The sequence below is a fragment of the Hemitrygon akajei genome, chromosome 14 (assembly GCF_048418815.1).
Source record: "Hemitrygon akajei chromosome 14, sHemAka1.3, whole genome shotgun sequence".
Lineage (NCBI taxonomy): Eukaryota > Metazoa > Chordata > Chondrichthyes > Myliobatiformes > Dasyatidae > Hemitrygon > Hemitrygon akajei.
In genome coordinates, this window is record NC_133137.1 from 79,618,034 (window position 1) to 79,634,722 (window position 16,689).

Here is a 16,689-nt window from a genome sequence, read left to right on the forward strand (position 1 = left end):
CTCAGAGATAAGGTAATAGGCAGCGAAATGCTGGTACAGTTTACATAACCGTGGACAAATTGCCCCTGAAATCCTGTAACTCAGGGCTTCCCAAACTTTCTTTTATGCCATGGAGCCTTACCATTAACCGAGGGGGTCTGTGGACCCCAGGTTGGGAACCCCTGATAACTGAAGCTTAGAAAAGGCTATCGCTGATAATAATGAGTGAGTAACACCGTTTGACAAAATCCTGGTTAACTTCTATCGCTGACGTGATACAAGCACGTCCACTTGGTTTGTACTGAGAGTATCCTGAACATAAGACTTTTAACAAAAGTGGAGTGGTTACCGAGAACCGTGGCCAAATAGGATACTTGTTGCCTGCCTATGGCCATTTCTAAACACATTCTGAAAGATGGCTTCCTGCCGTAATGTCCCACAGTAAACAAGAGTCTGACAAGGGCTGAAATTCAACTTTGGTATCTGATCTCTTCCCCAGTGATCAGGTGTGAATACACTAACATTTTATGACAAGTCCATAATCTACAAAGTCAAATTTCCTGCCCATGGACGGTCTAGACGGCATCCAGACAAATTTTCAGTCTCTGTCTTCTGGGGTGGTTCCCTTTATTTTGTCGTTAGCTCGCGTTTTTCCCAAAGTTGAATTCCTCCAGTTCTCCTGGTCTTTCCACCCCTATATTCCCAAACAACCGCACGCGCTCCCGCGCTGCAGCTGGGGAGGAGGGGAGGTTGATGATGAGTCACAGTGGGAGGCGTGCTGGGGGAGGGTGAGGGGAAGAGGGCAGTGAGGTAGGGGGAAGCACGTGCTGGGAAGCTCGAGCTGCCTGGGTCCGTTGTCAAGCCGCCGCCATGGAGACGGTCCCCCGGGGAACCGCTCCGGGAATCCCGCGGCCGCGCCCTCCTCTAGGACACCTGCACGTCCGCGCTCTCCTCCTGCCGCGTCCGCCGCAGGTTGTCTTTCATCTTGACAAACTCCGGTGCATTTTCGCGCCTCTCTTTGGCGTCCAGTCGTTCCTGTTCAATCTGAAAGGTGGCAGACAAAGACAACGGACGTCAGTTTCACAAACCATTGCAACTCTCCAGAACTCCCTGGCTTATCCCCGATAACGGGAACAACTACCACCCCCACAACATCCCAGGCAAGGTTGGCACCGCAGATGAAACGTATCAGCACACATACGTACACGCACGCAAACACACACACAAGGCCAAGCAGTCCAATGTGATGTTAGCATTCATTTGAAGAGGACTGGAATAGAAAAGCAAGGATGTAATGCTGGGGTTGTAAGGACTAGTGGTGTTCTGCAGGGGTCAGTGTTGGCTACGCTTCCTATCACGTTATATGTCAATGATTTGGATGATGGAATTGACGGTTTTGTAGAAAGGTTTGCAGATTGTACAAAGCTAGGTGGAGTGTTAAGTAGTGTAGAGGAAGCAAGGAGGCTGCAGAAGGACTTGGACAGGTTGGGAGAATGGGCAAAGAAGTGGCAGATGGAATACAGTGCAGGGGAGTGTATGGTGATGCACTCTGGTAGAAGGAACAAAGGTGTAGACTATTTTCAAAACGGAGAAAATTCAGAAATCGGAGGTGCAAAGTGGGTTGTGAGTCCTTATGTGTGAATCCCTAAAGGTTAACTAGCAGGTTGAGTCAGTCGTCGGGAGGGTAAAAGCAATGTTAGGATTCATTCGGAGGACCAGAGTATACTGTAAAAGCCAGGATGTGATGCTGAGGCTTTATAAGGCACTGATCTGACCACATTTGGAAATTTTTGAGCTGTTCTGGGCCCCATAATCAAATAAAGATGTGCTAGTGTTGGAGAGAGTTCAGAGACAGCTCATAAGAATGATCCTGGGAATGAAAGGGTTAATGCATGAGGAGTGTTTGATGGCTCTGGGTCTGTACTTGCTAGGGTTTAGAAGAATGAGGGGAGATCTTATTGAAAAACCTAGATAGAGCGTATGTACAGAGGATGTTTCCAATAGTGGGTGAGTCTAGAACCAGGAGGCGCAGCCTCAGAATAGGAACATGTTCCTTTAGAACAGGGATGAGGAGGAATTTCTCAGAAGCTGGTGAATCTGTGGAATTCACTGTCACAGATGGCTGTGGAGGCCAAGTCATTGTGTGTACTTAAAGCTAGGGCTTTTCTCTTTGGAGCGAAAAAGGATGAGACTCAATAGAGGTGTATAAGATGATAAGAGGCCTAGACAGATCGGCATTCTCCCCTGAATGCCAGGTGAATGCACACAGTGTTTTGACTCTCCATTAATGAACTCTAGGGTCAACCATACATAATCCTCCTCCATTTTCTTTTCTCTGTTACTCTAAGGACTTTTTTTTGCAGGTGATGAGGCCCAGTTTTCCCTCAGTTGTGCGCACCTGGTCCAGCCTCTGCTGTCGTTTTATCAACTCCTGCTCCAGATCGGATTTCTTCAGAGCCTCCTCCTCCTTCCTCTGCTTCACCACTTGGTCCCTCTTGCGTTGTTCCATCACTCTCTGGAGCTCGGGCTTGTTCTGAGGAGCGATGCCTCTGAAAGTGCAAATGGTCCACGTGGTGAGGGCAAGGCTTGCCAAGAACGGAGATTAGCCGCGAGGACAGACAAACACACGTGCACCTGCTCCCACCGCCACTATGGATGACCCAGAACATCTCCCAGCAAGGGAACTCTTTAATATTTATCTAACTGGCCCTTCAAGCCGGGCTACCCAGCAACCCCTGATTTAACCCTACCCAATCACTGAACAATTTACAGTGACCAATTAACCTACTAACCCCTACGTCTTTGGATGGTGGGTGGAAACCGGTGCACCCGGAGGAAACCCACATGGTCACAGAGAGTCTGTACAAACGCTTTACAGACAGTGGGGCAAATTGACAAAGGAGAATCAATCATCGATGTGTTTTATACACACCTTACCCGTATAAACAATGCAATTGGAAGACGTAATACAAATATCCCCACCATCTCTCTACTGAGGGAGTGCTCCACTGTTGGATGAGGAACTCTACTGATGCCCTGCCTGCTCTTTGAGGTAGATGCCAAGAAATCTAGGGCACCAAATGGAAAGCAACATGGTTACCCAGGTGTCTTCTCACCAACGTTAAAACCTCAGGTCATTTGCACCAACACGGAACATCAGGGTGGTTATTTGTGGGACCTTGCTGTGTATAACTGGGCTAGCATGTGGATCACCACAGTGACTACATACTGAAAAGATAATGAATCACCAATTAGGACTCACTCGGGTCACAGAAGGTGCTTACAGAAATGAAACGCTCTCCAGGACGTGGAATGTGCTGCTAGGGTTGGGTGGCAGAGGCAGATACATTAGGGACTTTTAGATAGACACATGGATGATAGAAAAATCCAGGGCTATGGGGAAGGGAAGGGTTAGACTGACCTTGGAGCAGGTTTAACAAGTCAGCACAACATTGTGGGCCAAAGGGCCTGTACTGCACTGTTCTATAATTACTTCTTGAAGTAATCTGCTAGAAATAGATTATTTCCAGTTACATATTAGCCACAGGGACTGTGCACACTTCAGCAAACAGACTGATGCAATAAACAGACCCACTCTATGGTCTGACTCTTGCCAAGCTGACTGTGATTGTGACGCAGTGCTACTGATTTGCTCCGTGATCTGGGAACGAGCAACGGGTCGGAAGAATCGGGAATGCGTCCCACTACACAGGCTCTCTCCCTTTCCGCAGTCCCTGGAGCTCGAGTTTCTACTTCCTGAGTCACTTGCACTGAAGAAGCTGAGCCATTTAAACTGAAAGCATATTAACCTGTTGCAAGGCAAAACCAGGAACTCAGAACTTTCCAACCAAAGTAACACCAGTAATAAAAAGAAACAAGATTCAATCAAGTAAACAGAAACCAAATGGAAACAATAAGCACAATCTATAAGGATAAGGAGCAACACCTCTGCCATGATTAATCTCTCAACACAGGTGCCCCACACGACTGAGTCCACAGCCCCCCTACTTCACTCCCTGTACACTCACCACTGCACGGCCAGATTCCATTCATTTATTTAGAGATACAACATTTCAACAGGCTCTTCCAGCTTTATGAGCCACACCGCCCAGCAACTACATAAGAACTAGGAACAGGAGTAGGCCATTCAGCCCATCGAGCCTGCCCTGCCATTCAATATGATCATGGCTGATCTGTCTGTAAACTCAGCTCCATCTACCTGCTTTCTCCCCATAACCCTTAATTCCCCTACTATGTAAAAACCTATCTAACTGTATCTTAAATGTATTTAGTGAAGAAGCCTCAACTGCTTCCCTGGGCAGAGAATTCTGCAGATTCACCACTCTCTTTGAAAACCAGTTTCTCCTCATCTCCGTCATAAATCTTCTGATTTAACCCAAACCCAATCACGGGAAAATTGACAATGGCCATTTAACTGATCAACCGACACGCCTTTGGACTGTGAGAGGAAACCAGAGCAGCTGGAGGAAACCCACGCGCACACGGGAAGGAACGCATGAACTTGCTTACAGAGGGTGCCAGATGTGAACTCTGATGCACCGAGCTGCGATAGCATCACGCTAACCGCTACACTACTGTGGTGCCCCAAACATATGGGTGAAATTCTGCCCGAACTCCATCCGTAAGCTTGTAGACGATCCCACTGCAGGGGGCTGGGTCTCAAATAACAATGAATTGGAGCAGAGGAAGGAGACAGAGAACATAGTGACATGATGAGATGACAAAACCTTCCCCTCATTGTCAACAAAAGAGCTGGTCATTGACTTCAGGAAGAGGTTGGTGCACCTGCTCCTGTTTGCATCAAAGGGGTTGAGGATGAGAGAGTTGAGAGCTTCAAGATCCCAGGTGTGAATATCATTGATAACCTGCCCTGGTCCAACCATGTCGATGTCACGACCAAGAAAGTTCAAACCTCTACTTCCTCAGATAGCTAAAAAAAACTGCCATGCTTCCGTCAATCATTACCAATTTTTATCAAAGCACGGAGGCCAAGTTGGGGATAATTCTTTACCAAAGGAGGTGTAAGGTGCTCCTTCCCTCCATTAGTCTGCAGGTCACCCTTGGGCAAGGTGTAGCACGTGCTTAGCCCCCGATCATGGTCATGTGAAGCCATGGGAGCAGGTGGGGGATGGTCGTATGCATATTACGTCCTGGTTATGCAACCACTACTGGCAGGTAGACAATCTCTTAAGAACGGCTAGGATCACCTGTCTGGTAAAGACACAGCCCAGAAGAAGCCAATGGCAAACCACTTCTGTAGAAAAATATGCCAAGAACCATCATGCTCATGGGACCATGACTGCCTACATCATGTGACATGGAACATAATGATGATGATGATGACCAAAGAAAGCATTCTGTCCAGATGCAGAATGGCTTGGTATGGCAACTGCTCTGCATGTGGCTGCAAGAAACTGTAGAGTTGTGGACACAACTCCGCATATCACAGGAACCAGCCTCCACTCCATTGACCCTCAGTCAGCACAATCAAAGACCTCAGCCACCCCTGACATTCCCTCTTCTCCCCTCTTCCATCCAGCAGCAGATACAAAAGCCAGAAAGCACGTACCACCGGGCTCAAGGAGAGCTTCTATCTGCTGTTAACAGACGTGTATGACATGATGGACCCTTGGCCTCACAATCTACCTCATTATGATCTTGCACTTTATCATTTACCTGTACTGCACTTTATTTTGGTGGTTTTTACACTTTATTCTGCATTGTTATTGTTTTATCTTATTCCACCTCAATGTACTATGTAATGACCCGATATGCATGAACTGCATTCAAGACAGGTTTTTCCACTGTATCTCAGTACATGTGACAATAATGAACCAATTCCAAGATTTATTCTCTATCCTAGTTCCAACACAGGTCTTTGACCTGAAATATTAACTGTTTCCTATCCTTAGATTCTGCCTGACCTATAATTTATCAGCTTTCACCTCTCCGGAGAAAACACCCAAGTTTGTCCAGCATTGCCTCATAGCACACATGCCCTCTAATCCAGGCAGCATCCTGACAAACCTGTTCTATACTCTCTCCAAAACCTCCACATCCCTCCTGTAATGGGGTGACCAAAACTGAATGCAAGACTCTAGATGTGGCCCAACTAGTGTTCCAAAGCCAGTTGACTGTCAGAATTTTGTGACAAAGTCCTACAATAGGGCCCTTTTCTTTTCATAAAATCAGAGATGTTTGTTTTCTGGCTTTATTTCAGATTTGATCCTCATCATTATGTGCTGCGTCGTATGACATGGGTGATCATGGTCTTTCCATGACCATGACTGTTCTTGGCAAATTTTTCCACAGAAGTGGTTTGCCATTGCCTTCATCTGAGCAGATTCTTTACAAGATGGATGACCCCAGCCATTATCAATACTCTTCAGAGATTGTCTGCCTGGAGTCAGTGGTTGCATAACCAGGACTTGTGATATGTACCAGCTGCTCATACGACCATCCACCACCTGCTCCCATGACTTCATGTGACACTGATCAGGGGGCTAAGCAGCTGCTACACCTTGCCCAAGGGTGACCTACAGGCTAGTGGAGGGAAGGAGTGCTCTACTCCTCCTTTGGTAGAGATGTATCTCCATCTGACCACCCACTTTGATCATCAGTGCCGAATTCTTGACTGGCATTCCATGAATCCCATGCACCTCCAGTGACGTCCCCTATTCTAGACCCCACACAGTGGGAAATGGCTGTGTCCACAAATATCAAATACCATCATTCCTAAAACTAATCAGTAAACTCCGGGACCTGAGCCTCAATACCCCCATGTGCAATTGGATCCTGGATTTGCTCACTTGCACACCCCAGTCAGTTCAGATTGGCAAAAACATCTCCTCTACAATCTCCATCAGCACAGGTGCACCACAGGGCTGTGTGCTTATTACAGCCTCCTGCTCTACTCACTTTATACCCATGACTGTGTGGCTAAGTACAGCTCTAACACCATATTCAAGTTTGTTGATGACACCACTTTTGTGGGCCATATCAACAGTGATGACAAATCAGCATACAGGAGGGAGGGTAAAAATTTGGCTGCGTGGTGTTATAACAACAACCTCTCACTCAATGCCAACAAGACCAAGAAACTGATTGTTCACTTTAGGAGAGGGAAACCAGAGGTCCATGAGCTAGTCCTCATCGGAGGGGCAGAGGTGGAGAGGGTAAGTAACTTGAAGTTCCTGGGTATCACTATCTCAGAAGACATGTCCTAAACCTATCATATAAGTGTGATTGCAAAGAAAGCATGATAATGCCTTTACTTCCTCGGGAGTCTGCGGACATCTGGCACGCCATCAATAACTTTTACAAACTTTTATAGGCGTGTAGCGGAGAGTGTATTGACAGGCTACATTACGGCCTGGAATGGGAACACCAATGCCATTGAATGGAAAATCCTACAAAAGGTAGTGGATTCAGCCCAGTACATCCTGAGTAAAGCCTTTCCAACCATTGAGCACATCTCCATGAAACGCTGTTGTAGGAAAGCAGCATCTATCACCACCCAAGCCTTGTTCTTTTTTCACTGCTGCTACCAGGTTGAAGGTGCAGGAGCCTCAGAAATCACACCACCAGGTTCAAGAACAGTTACCACCCCTCAACCATCAGGCTCTTGAAGAAAAGGGGATAACTACACTCATCTATTGAGATGTTCCCACAATAAATGATCTCACTTCATAGATAGATAGATAGATAGATACTTTATTCATCCCCATGGACTCTTTTTCTTGTTATTTCATGCTCTCATTATTTATTGCTATTTATCCATATTTGCATTTGCACAGTTTGTTGTCTTCTATGCATTATTTGATCTTTCACTGAACCTGTTTACAGTTACTATTCGATAGATTTGCCTAGTATGCCAGCAGGGGAAAGAATCTCGGGGTTGTGTAATAGAATTTACTTTGAACATTGAAGTACAGGGAAGCACGTTAGCATATCATTTGGGGTAATGCTTTACAGCACCAGCAACCTGGGTTCAATTGCCGTTGCTGTCCGTAAGTTCTCTCCATAACCCCATGGGTTTCCTGCCACAGTCCAAGATGTATGGGTTAGGATTGGTGAGCTGTGGGCATACTATGTTGGCAGTGAAAGTGTGGCGACACTTGTGGGCTGCCCCCAGCACATCCTCAGACTGTGCTGGTCGTTGATGCGAATGATGCATCTCACCGTATGCTTCGATGTACATGACAAATAAAGCTAATCTAATTTAAATCTTAAATCAATGCTTAAAGTTTCATTAACGCGGCTTTCTGCATTTTGTTTTTATTTTTGATTTCCAGCATTTGCTGTTTTTGAGTTTCGATCTCCTTCGAACAGATGGTGTTCGGAGACCAGTTGCCTGGAACCAGGAGCGAGGAACTCAGACACCTCAGGGATAACGTCACGTCTGTGGCGTCTCGCGAGGCGTTGACCTGTGGGGGATCCCAGATCTCCGCAGCAGTAGGGCAGGCAGCAAAGCTGCCAACAATCCCCAGTTCCCTGTGGAAAAGAGAGAGACCCGGAGGAGCCTTGGTAACAAGTCAGTACTTGCTCATAACCAGGAACCATTCCCAGCAGAGGGGGGTGCAGGGGAGCAGGTCAGCTGACTCTCCACCCTATGGTCTGGGAATGAAGCCACAAGGGCACTGGAGGGATCTACAGAAAGTGATAGTCACAGTCCAGTCCATCACAGGCATAACCCACCTCATCACTGAGCACTGCCACAAGAAAGCACCACCTGAAATCAAGGATCCCTACCATCCAGACCATGCTCTCTTCTCGCAGCAGCCTTTGGTCCCACACCTCCAGGTTCAGGAACAGTTATTACCCTACAACCATCAGGCTCCTGAACCAGTGTGGATAACTTCACTCACCTCAACACTGAACTAATTCAACAACCTACAGAAACACTTTCAAGGACTCCACAACTCATGTTCCCAGTATTATTTATTTATTTTATTTGCAAGATCTGTCTTCTTTTGCACATTGATTTAAGTGTAACTTTTTAAATCATTTCTATCGTATTTCTTCATTTTTTCCTGTAAATGCCTGCATATACGTACTTTAATAACAAATATACTTTAGACAATAAATACACTTTAGACTTTGGGAGGCTGCAGATGTTGGAATCTGAAACAACAATCTATCACTAAGGACTCTCACCATCTGGGACCTGCCCTTTTATCTCATTACTACCATCAGGGAGGAGGTAGAGGAGCCTGAAGACCTACTCTCAATGACTTAGGAACAGTTTCTTCCACTCCACAAGCAGATTTCTGAACAGACCATGGATGCTGCCTCGCTCCTGTCCATTTGTTTTCCCTTTTGCACTATTTATTTCCGTAATTTATAGCAATTACTTGTCTTTGCACGTTACTGCTGCCGCAAAACAAATTCAATGATACATCTCAGAGGAACTCAGCATCTGCAGAGGGTTAAGCAAATAACTATAATGCAATAACCACAGAGAGGTCGATTAGAAGATCACGAGTTCACCTTTTAAGTCCATTCAGTAGACTTATAGGATAGAAGCTGTCCTTGAACCTGATGGTACATGCTTTCGGCCTTTTGAATCTTCTGCCTGATGGAAGATGGGAGAAGAGAGAAACCCTGGGGTGGGTGGAGTCTTTGATTATGCCGACTATTTTAGTGAGGCAGTGAGGAGTGTAGACAGAGTCTATAGAGGGGCACAGGTTCCTGTCATGTGCTCAGTTGTGTCCACAGCGCCCCACAGTTTCTCGTGGTCAGGTGTAGAGCAGTTGCCGTACCAAGCCGTGAAGTATCTGATAGGATGCTTTCTGTGGTGAATCTGTAAAAATTGGTGAGGATTGATGGGGACATGGTAGATTTTCTCAGCCTTCTAAGGAAGAGGAGATATGGAGGTGGACTTACAGCTTTGAGCATAATTTAGACAAAAAGAAGTGGTTGACTCACCGTTTCTGGTTGATGATTAACTCTCTGTGAAGCTCCTGATGATTTTTCGATGACTTGACGGGATTGATCAGCTTTCTGGGCTTGATGAGTTCCGCACATTCTTCATCGTCTATATAATCTGGCTCGGCCATGGTCCCTCTTCCAACGTCTGACACACGGTGTCCCAATGCCGGGTTTCCACTCTCTGATGAACAAAACCAGAAAACAGATCCCATAAGACCATAAGGCACAGGAGCAAAATTAGGCCATTTGGCCCATCAAGTCTGAAACACGATTCCATCATGGCTGATTTATTATCCTTCTCAACCCCATTCTCCTGCCTTCTCCATGCAACCTTTTATGCCCCGACTAATCAAGAACCTATCAACCTCTGCTTTAAATATACCCAATGACTTGGCCCCCACAGCCACCTGTGACAACGAATTCCACAGACTCACCATGTTTTGGCTAAAGATATTCCTCATGTCTGCTCTAAGGGGATGCCCTTCTATTCTGAGGCTGTGCCCTCTGAGCCTAGACTCTCTCACTACAGGAAACATCCCCACATCCACTCTATCTCGGCCTTTCATTGTTCAAAGTTCAAAGGTAGGTTTCAAGGAGATCTTCAAAACTCCAGCAAGTTATAGATTCAGAGCCATCAAACGCTCCTCATACATTAACCCTTTCACTGTCGAGATCGTTCATGTGAATCTCCTCTCTAATGCTTCGAATGCAAAGAACTTATCACTTATTTCACTCCACTAGAAACGTTCTGTCCTACGCTGCTCATAACTTTAACAGAGCTTTATTTCCTCCGGCTTTTCAACTTCTATTAAACGCTGTCATTCAGCATTAATGTGGCTGTCAAGCAGTGAATTTGATCAAATCTAGCATGTCAGGAAACTAATCCCCAAGGTATTCCATATGATCTCTGATCGGCCGTATGACAATATTCCATAGGAGCTTATAGACTTATGAGAGGCATAGATAGGGTAGACAGCCAGAACTTCCTTCCCATGGAGGACAGCCCGAGCTGTTTTCACCCAAGGCTGTTGAGCCAAAACCTCCGACTTGAATACTGCCCCACTCCAACAACTGTCGCTCCTCTTACACCTCCCCTCTTTTTATTGGCTCAAACAAAACTTGCTCCCGATGAAACTTGTTCTTTTCAAATGGCTTCCACCCTGCAATGATGTTGCTCTCTCACTTGCTATTTTAAATTGTGACTCACTCCTAATGAGAGCTGTTCTTCTACCAGAGTAGAATTGCCTCCAAAGCTATGCCAGATGGCACGGCTTTAAGATGAGAGGGGGCAAATTTAAAGGAGATGCTCGGGGCAAGTCTATTTTTTCACTATTCACACAGAGTGGTTGGTGCCTGGAACACACTTCCACAGTTGGTGGTGGAGGCAGATGCAGTGGACATGCTTAGACAGATACAGGATGGAGGGATACAGAACAGATCATCTATGGGCAGAGAGCATTAGTTTAATCTGGCATTGTGGGCAGTACAGGCATTGTGGGCAGAAGGGCCTGCTCCCGTGATCTCCAGATGGACTTGTTGCTAACGGGGAGATGACTGGTGTGGGCTTCAGTCACAGTGAAGTGTTTTTTTTTCGGATTTGCATTGTCTTGCAATTCAATTCAAGATTATTTAATGCCATTCCCAGTACACAAGTGTAAAGGAGAACAAAATAATTGTTACATTGTATGGATGCAGCACAAAAACACAATAAGATAAAGAATATTATAATAATTTTAAAAAAAACACAATAAATATAAATCCATATACATAGATTGATTGTATGTCCATAAAGTGATATTAGGCACAGGAGTGTCTCTACATAAGGTGACTGACAGGAAATTAAAAAGTTGTGGTGGAGTGGTGGCTGGTGGCATGGGTTAGTGGGTGGAGATGTTGATCGACCTTACTGCTTGGGGTAAGTAACTGTTCCTGAGTCTGATAGTCGAGGCGTGGATGCTACATAGCCTCCTCCCTGATGGGAATGGGACAAATAGTCCATGAGCAGGGCAGTGTTGACTACTTGTTGTGGAGTCTTCCTGTCTGCCACAGTGCAGTTTCTGTACCAAACGGTGATGCATCTTGTTAGGATGCTCCCTACCGTACGTCTGTAGAATGATGTGAGTGTAGATGTGCACACCCACTTTCATGGTGGATTTTGATGGAAAAGATGCAAACTTGACTGGAAAAGTGACTGGTAAAGCAGTAAAAAGGGAACTACAGTCGTGAACCCATCACTTCCCACCACTAGTGGGTGCTGTGGAGAGAGGCAGGTGTGCAAAACATCCACCTGAAAGCCTCACCACCCAAAAGATGGTCCTTGCACAACTTCCTAACCCTGACGTACAAAGGTCAATTAGAGGTCCAGATGCCGTAGCCCACTGGCCGAAGCCTGGAAGCCCGGAAATCTGTCCTGGATTTGGAGGTCTGTGTGGGGGTGGGAGGGTTTGTTGTTAACACACAAAATTCTCAGGATGCGGGAAACCCTGAGCAACACACACAAAATAAGGTTGAAAGGGCATAGAGAAAATTTACAAGCTCATTGCCGGGTCTGGAGGACCTGAGTTATAAGGAAAGACTGAATAGGTTAGGACTTGGCTCCTTGGAATGCACAGGATTGAGAGGAGATTTGATAGAGGTTGTCAAAGCTATGAGGAGTATAGATAGAGTAAACGCAAGCAGGCTTTTTGCACTGAGGTTGGGTGGGACTACCCAAGAGGTCATGGCTGAAGAGTAAAAGGTGAGAAGTTTAAGGGAACATGAGGGGAAACTTCATTAATCAGAGGTTTATGAGAGCGTGGGATGAGCTGCCAGCACAAGTGATGCATGTGAGCTCGATTTCAACATTCAAGGACAGGTACATGGATGGGAGGGGTATGGAGGGGTATGGCGCAGGTCGATGGGAGTAGGCAGTTTAAATGGTTTGGCATGGATCAGTTATACCGAAGGGCCTTTTCTAAGCAGTACTTTTCTGTGACTCTAAATACTGGAGGAATTCAGTAGGTCGGGCAGCACCTATGGAAATGAATAAAGAATTGATGTTTCACGCCAAGACCCTTCTGCAGGACTGGTAAGAAAGGGGGCAGTCAGAAACCCTAAATCTAACCTGTACGTCTTTGGAATGTGGGGGGGGGGGGCAGGGCCCATGCAGTCACGGGAAGAACATACAAACTCCTTACACACTGCGACGGGAATCAATCCCCAGTTGGAGATTGATGGCACCGTACAGCATTGCGCTAACCGCTATGCTGCCACACAGCCCTGCTGGAAGCTGGAGTTGTAAACGGACCCTGTGACTGCTGGGCGTGGAAACACCCACAGGAGGTGATCACAGTCAGGTCAGTTACTGACTGGCTGAGTGCTTACGAAGGTTTATGAATGCAGACAGGCTGAAGCTGCCAATACACAAAGTAAAATTCAGAAGTCTGGTTGCCACATAGCATTCCCCGCTTCCCCCCATCCTCCCTAACCAAAGCCACATGTACATGTTGAACGCATTTAGCTAATATTAAAAACAGACAAAGACTTTGTGGTCCAGTTCTGCTGGTACTTTGAAGAGTGTAGTTTGAAACTTTTCAAGACTTTTTCTACAATTTTTTCCCAGAATCCCAATTATTTTTTTAATCTTATTTTAATGTTATTCTGCAATATTGCATAAAGTAGGCCCTTTCAGCTTTCTCAGCTAAGCCACCCAGCAACCCCCAATACACCCAATTGCCCCTAACCTAACAGGACAATTTGCAATGACCAATTAACCTACCCGATACATCTTTGGACTGTGGGAGGAAACCGAAGCACCTGGGGGAAATCTACATATTCCACGGGAAAGACGTACAGAGGCTCCTTACAGAATGGTGCTGGAATTGAACTCGGAGCTCTAGAAAGCCCTGAGTTGCAATAGCATTGCGCTAACCGCTACGATAACATGGCAACCAGATTTGTTATCACTTGACATGCATGGTGAAATTTGTTGTTTTGTGGCAGCAATATATGAAACTACCATAATAGATCATATTAGGACATAATGGGACGGCACAGTAGTATAGTGGTTAGTACAGGTGACCCGGGTTCAATTCCTGCTGCTGCCTGTAAGGAGTTTGTACGTTCTTCCCCTAACCGCGCGAGTTTCCTCCAGGCGCTCTGGTTTCCTCCCCCAGTCCGAAGATGTACCAGTCTGGTTGGTAGGTTAATTGGTCATTTTATTGGTCAATTGGTGAGGTTTAAATCTGGGGATTGCTGGGGGGGGGGGGGGGTGCGCTCTCGAAGTGCCGAAAGGGCTTATTCCGTGCTGTATCTCAATACGTCAATCAATAAGTAAACAAACACAGCACATTATAGTACAATACAGGCCCTTCAGCCCAGAGTATCGACTACATGATCAATCTAACCCTTCCTTCATACACCGCCCATTTCTTCTTACATTCACATACCTGGCTAAGAGTTACACTGATAGTGTTACACGAACCATGCGGCCAGAGAGCGTTGCGTCATTTTCTGCATATCAACAATATTGAATAAGATCGACTCTTGCCCTCACAATCTATATCGTTATGATCTTACACCTTATTGTTTATATGCACTGCACTCTTTCAGTAACTGTTACACTTTATTCTGCAACCATTTTCCCTTGTTCTACCTCAATGTACAGTGTAATGATCTGGTCTGTACAAACACTATGCAAGGCAAGCTCAGCACACGTGACAAAAATAAACCAATTCCTATACCAGCTTGTATCAGGACGCAAGTTTGCCAGAGAACAATGAAACTAGGATAAAGCAGGAAATCCTCTTTGTCACATTGCATGTGCATAAACTACAGTATATTACATAACCTATATTTGTATACAAGAGATAAAGAGTTCTACCTCAATGCATTGTGTAATGATCTGATCTGTATGAACAGTAAACAAGACAAGCTTTTCACTGTATCTCAATACATATGACAATATAAAACCAATTCCAACTCCAATCATATGTCCCGGGCTTACTAATGCTCCCAATATGTATCACCTCACATTAATCCAGATTAAATAGTATCTGCCATTTCTCAGCCCATTTCACCAACACGCTAATACCGCCCTGTAGTTTAAGACCACCCTCCTAACTTAAAGTACAGTAAGATGGATTCTGAACCTAACAACCATCCTGTTAACTGTTACACTTTATTTTGCATTCTGTTACTGTTTTACCTTGTTCTACCTCAATGCAATGTGTAATGATCTGATCTGTATGCAAGACAAGCTTATCACTGTGTCTTGATACAAGTGACAGTAACTAATCAATTCCAATTCTAAGAGACAACGGAGAAGAAGCTTCCAAGCCCATTGTAAGGAGGATCAGAGAGAGATGAGAGATCTGGGGAGGGATTTCTGGAGCCTAAATTGAAGACGCATTCAAGAAGGGAAAGGCAATTAAAGCCAGGAATGAGAGAGGATGTGGAATTAGCAGAGATGTGGAAACCAGGATTAGAAATTGAACACAAACATTTAAAAATGTGCTTGAACTATCCAAAGCATCGCTACCTCCCACGTACACTCAGTGGGCACCTTATTCAACACCTGTTCACCTGCTCGTGAATGCAAATACCTAATCAGGCAATCTTGTGGGTGCAACTCAATGCATAAAAGCATGCAAACGTGGTAAAGAGGTTCCGTTCTTCAGACCAAAGAGCAGAATGGGGAAGAAACATGATCTTAGTGACTTCGACTGTGGAATTGTAGTTGGTGCCAGTCAGGGTGGTTTGAGTATCTGCTGAACTCCTGGGATTTTCACACACAACAGTCTCTAGAGCAGGGGGTGCCCAACCTTATTTTATGCCTTGAACTGATGCCATTAAAGCAAGGGGACCATGGACCCCAGGTTGGGAACCTCTGCTGTAGAGATTATAGAGAATGATATGAAAAACGAAGAAAGCATACAGTGAACAAACAAGAGAAAATCTGCAGATGCTGGAAATCCAAGCAACACACACAAAATGCTGCCCAGCCTGCTGAGTTACTCCAGCATTTTGTGTGTGTAGCATACAGCGAGTGGCAGTTCAGTGAGTGAAAACACCTTGTAAATGAGAGAGGTTAGAGGAGAACAGCCAGACTGGTTCAAGCTGACAGGAAGGTGACAGTAACTCAAATAACCACACGTCAGAGCAGTGGCATGCAGATAGCATCTTGGAACACACAACACACCAAACCTTGAAATGGATGGATGGATGACAGCAGAAGACCACAGCAAGTTCCACTCCTGGATCAAATAAAGCGATGACTGAGTATAACTGCGAATGGGTGTTTCTGGTTTTGGGTTGCAGTGTACAATTGAACTCTCTAGGGAGGGAGATGATTAATGTAGAATAAGAAGAAAAATATTATTTGCAAAGGAAGTGAAAAAGTGGGAAAAAGAGCTGCTCTGTGAAGCGTCTTCTATTCACATGGGGGCCATCAATGCTCAGATATCAGGGCTTATCATACTTTCCTGTGTTAAACACCCAGTTGTTATCTGAAGCAACTGAGAACCAGTCTGGTTTCTCCGATCGGGAAGAGGAACATCACGTCCCACCTTTCCGGCAAACTGACTTTTCCTAGGACTGCTTCCCGCCTCCAATCTAATCTGGCTGAGCCTGTAAACTTGTAAACCACCTCCCAATCCCACAACTTCTCCCACCCTGAGGTGATTTTTTTTCACAACAGCAGCAAAAAAAAACCCAAGAGGAAGCAAGAAATGAAAAGATCATTACCAAATTTCAAAGGGCACTGCATTAACTGGAAAAGAT

At 45.4% G+C, this 16,689-nt stretch overlaps 1 protein-coding gene across 4 annotated transcripts in view; it reads right to left on the reverse strand.

The window, feature by feature from the left end:
- LOC140738724 (protein FAM107B-like) overlaps positions 1 to 16,689 on the reverse strand; it is a 71,926-nt gene that overhangs the window by 967 nt on the left and 54,270 nt on the right. For all 4 annotated transcript variants that reach the window (XM_073066429.1, XM_073066428.1, XM_073066431.1 and 1 more), the window contains 3 exons: positions 9,928 to 10,111; positions 2,378 to 2,528; positions 1 to 1,023 (listed from right to left, as the gene is read on the reverse strand). The exon at positions 1 to 1,023 is cut by the window's left edge and continues 967 nt beyond it. In XM_073066429.1, coding sequence (XP_072922530.1) covers positions 904 to 1,023; positions 2,378 to 2,528; positions 9,928 to 10,058 — 402 coding nt within the window. In that variant the 5' untranslated portion in view covers positions 10,059 to 10,111 and the 3' untranslated portion in view covers positions 1 to 903. The remainder of the gene's footprint in view (positions 1,024 to 2,377; positions 2,529 to 9,927; positions 10,112 to 16,689) is intronic.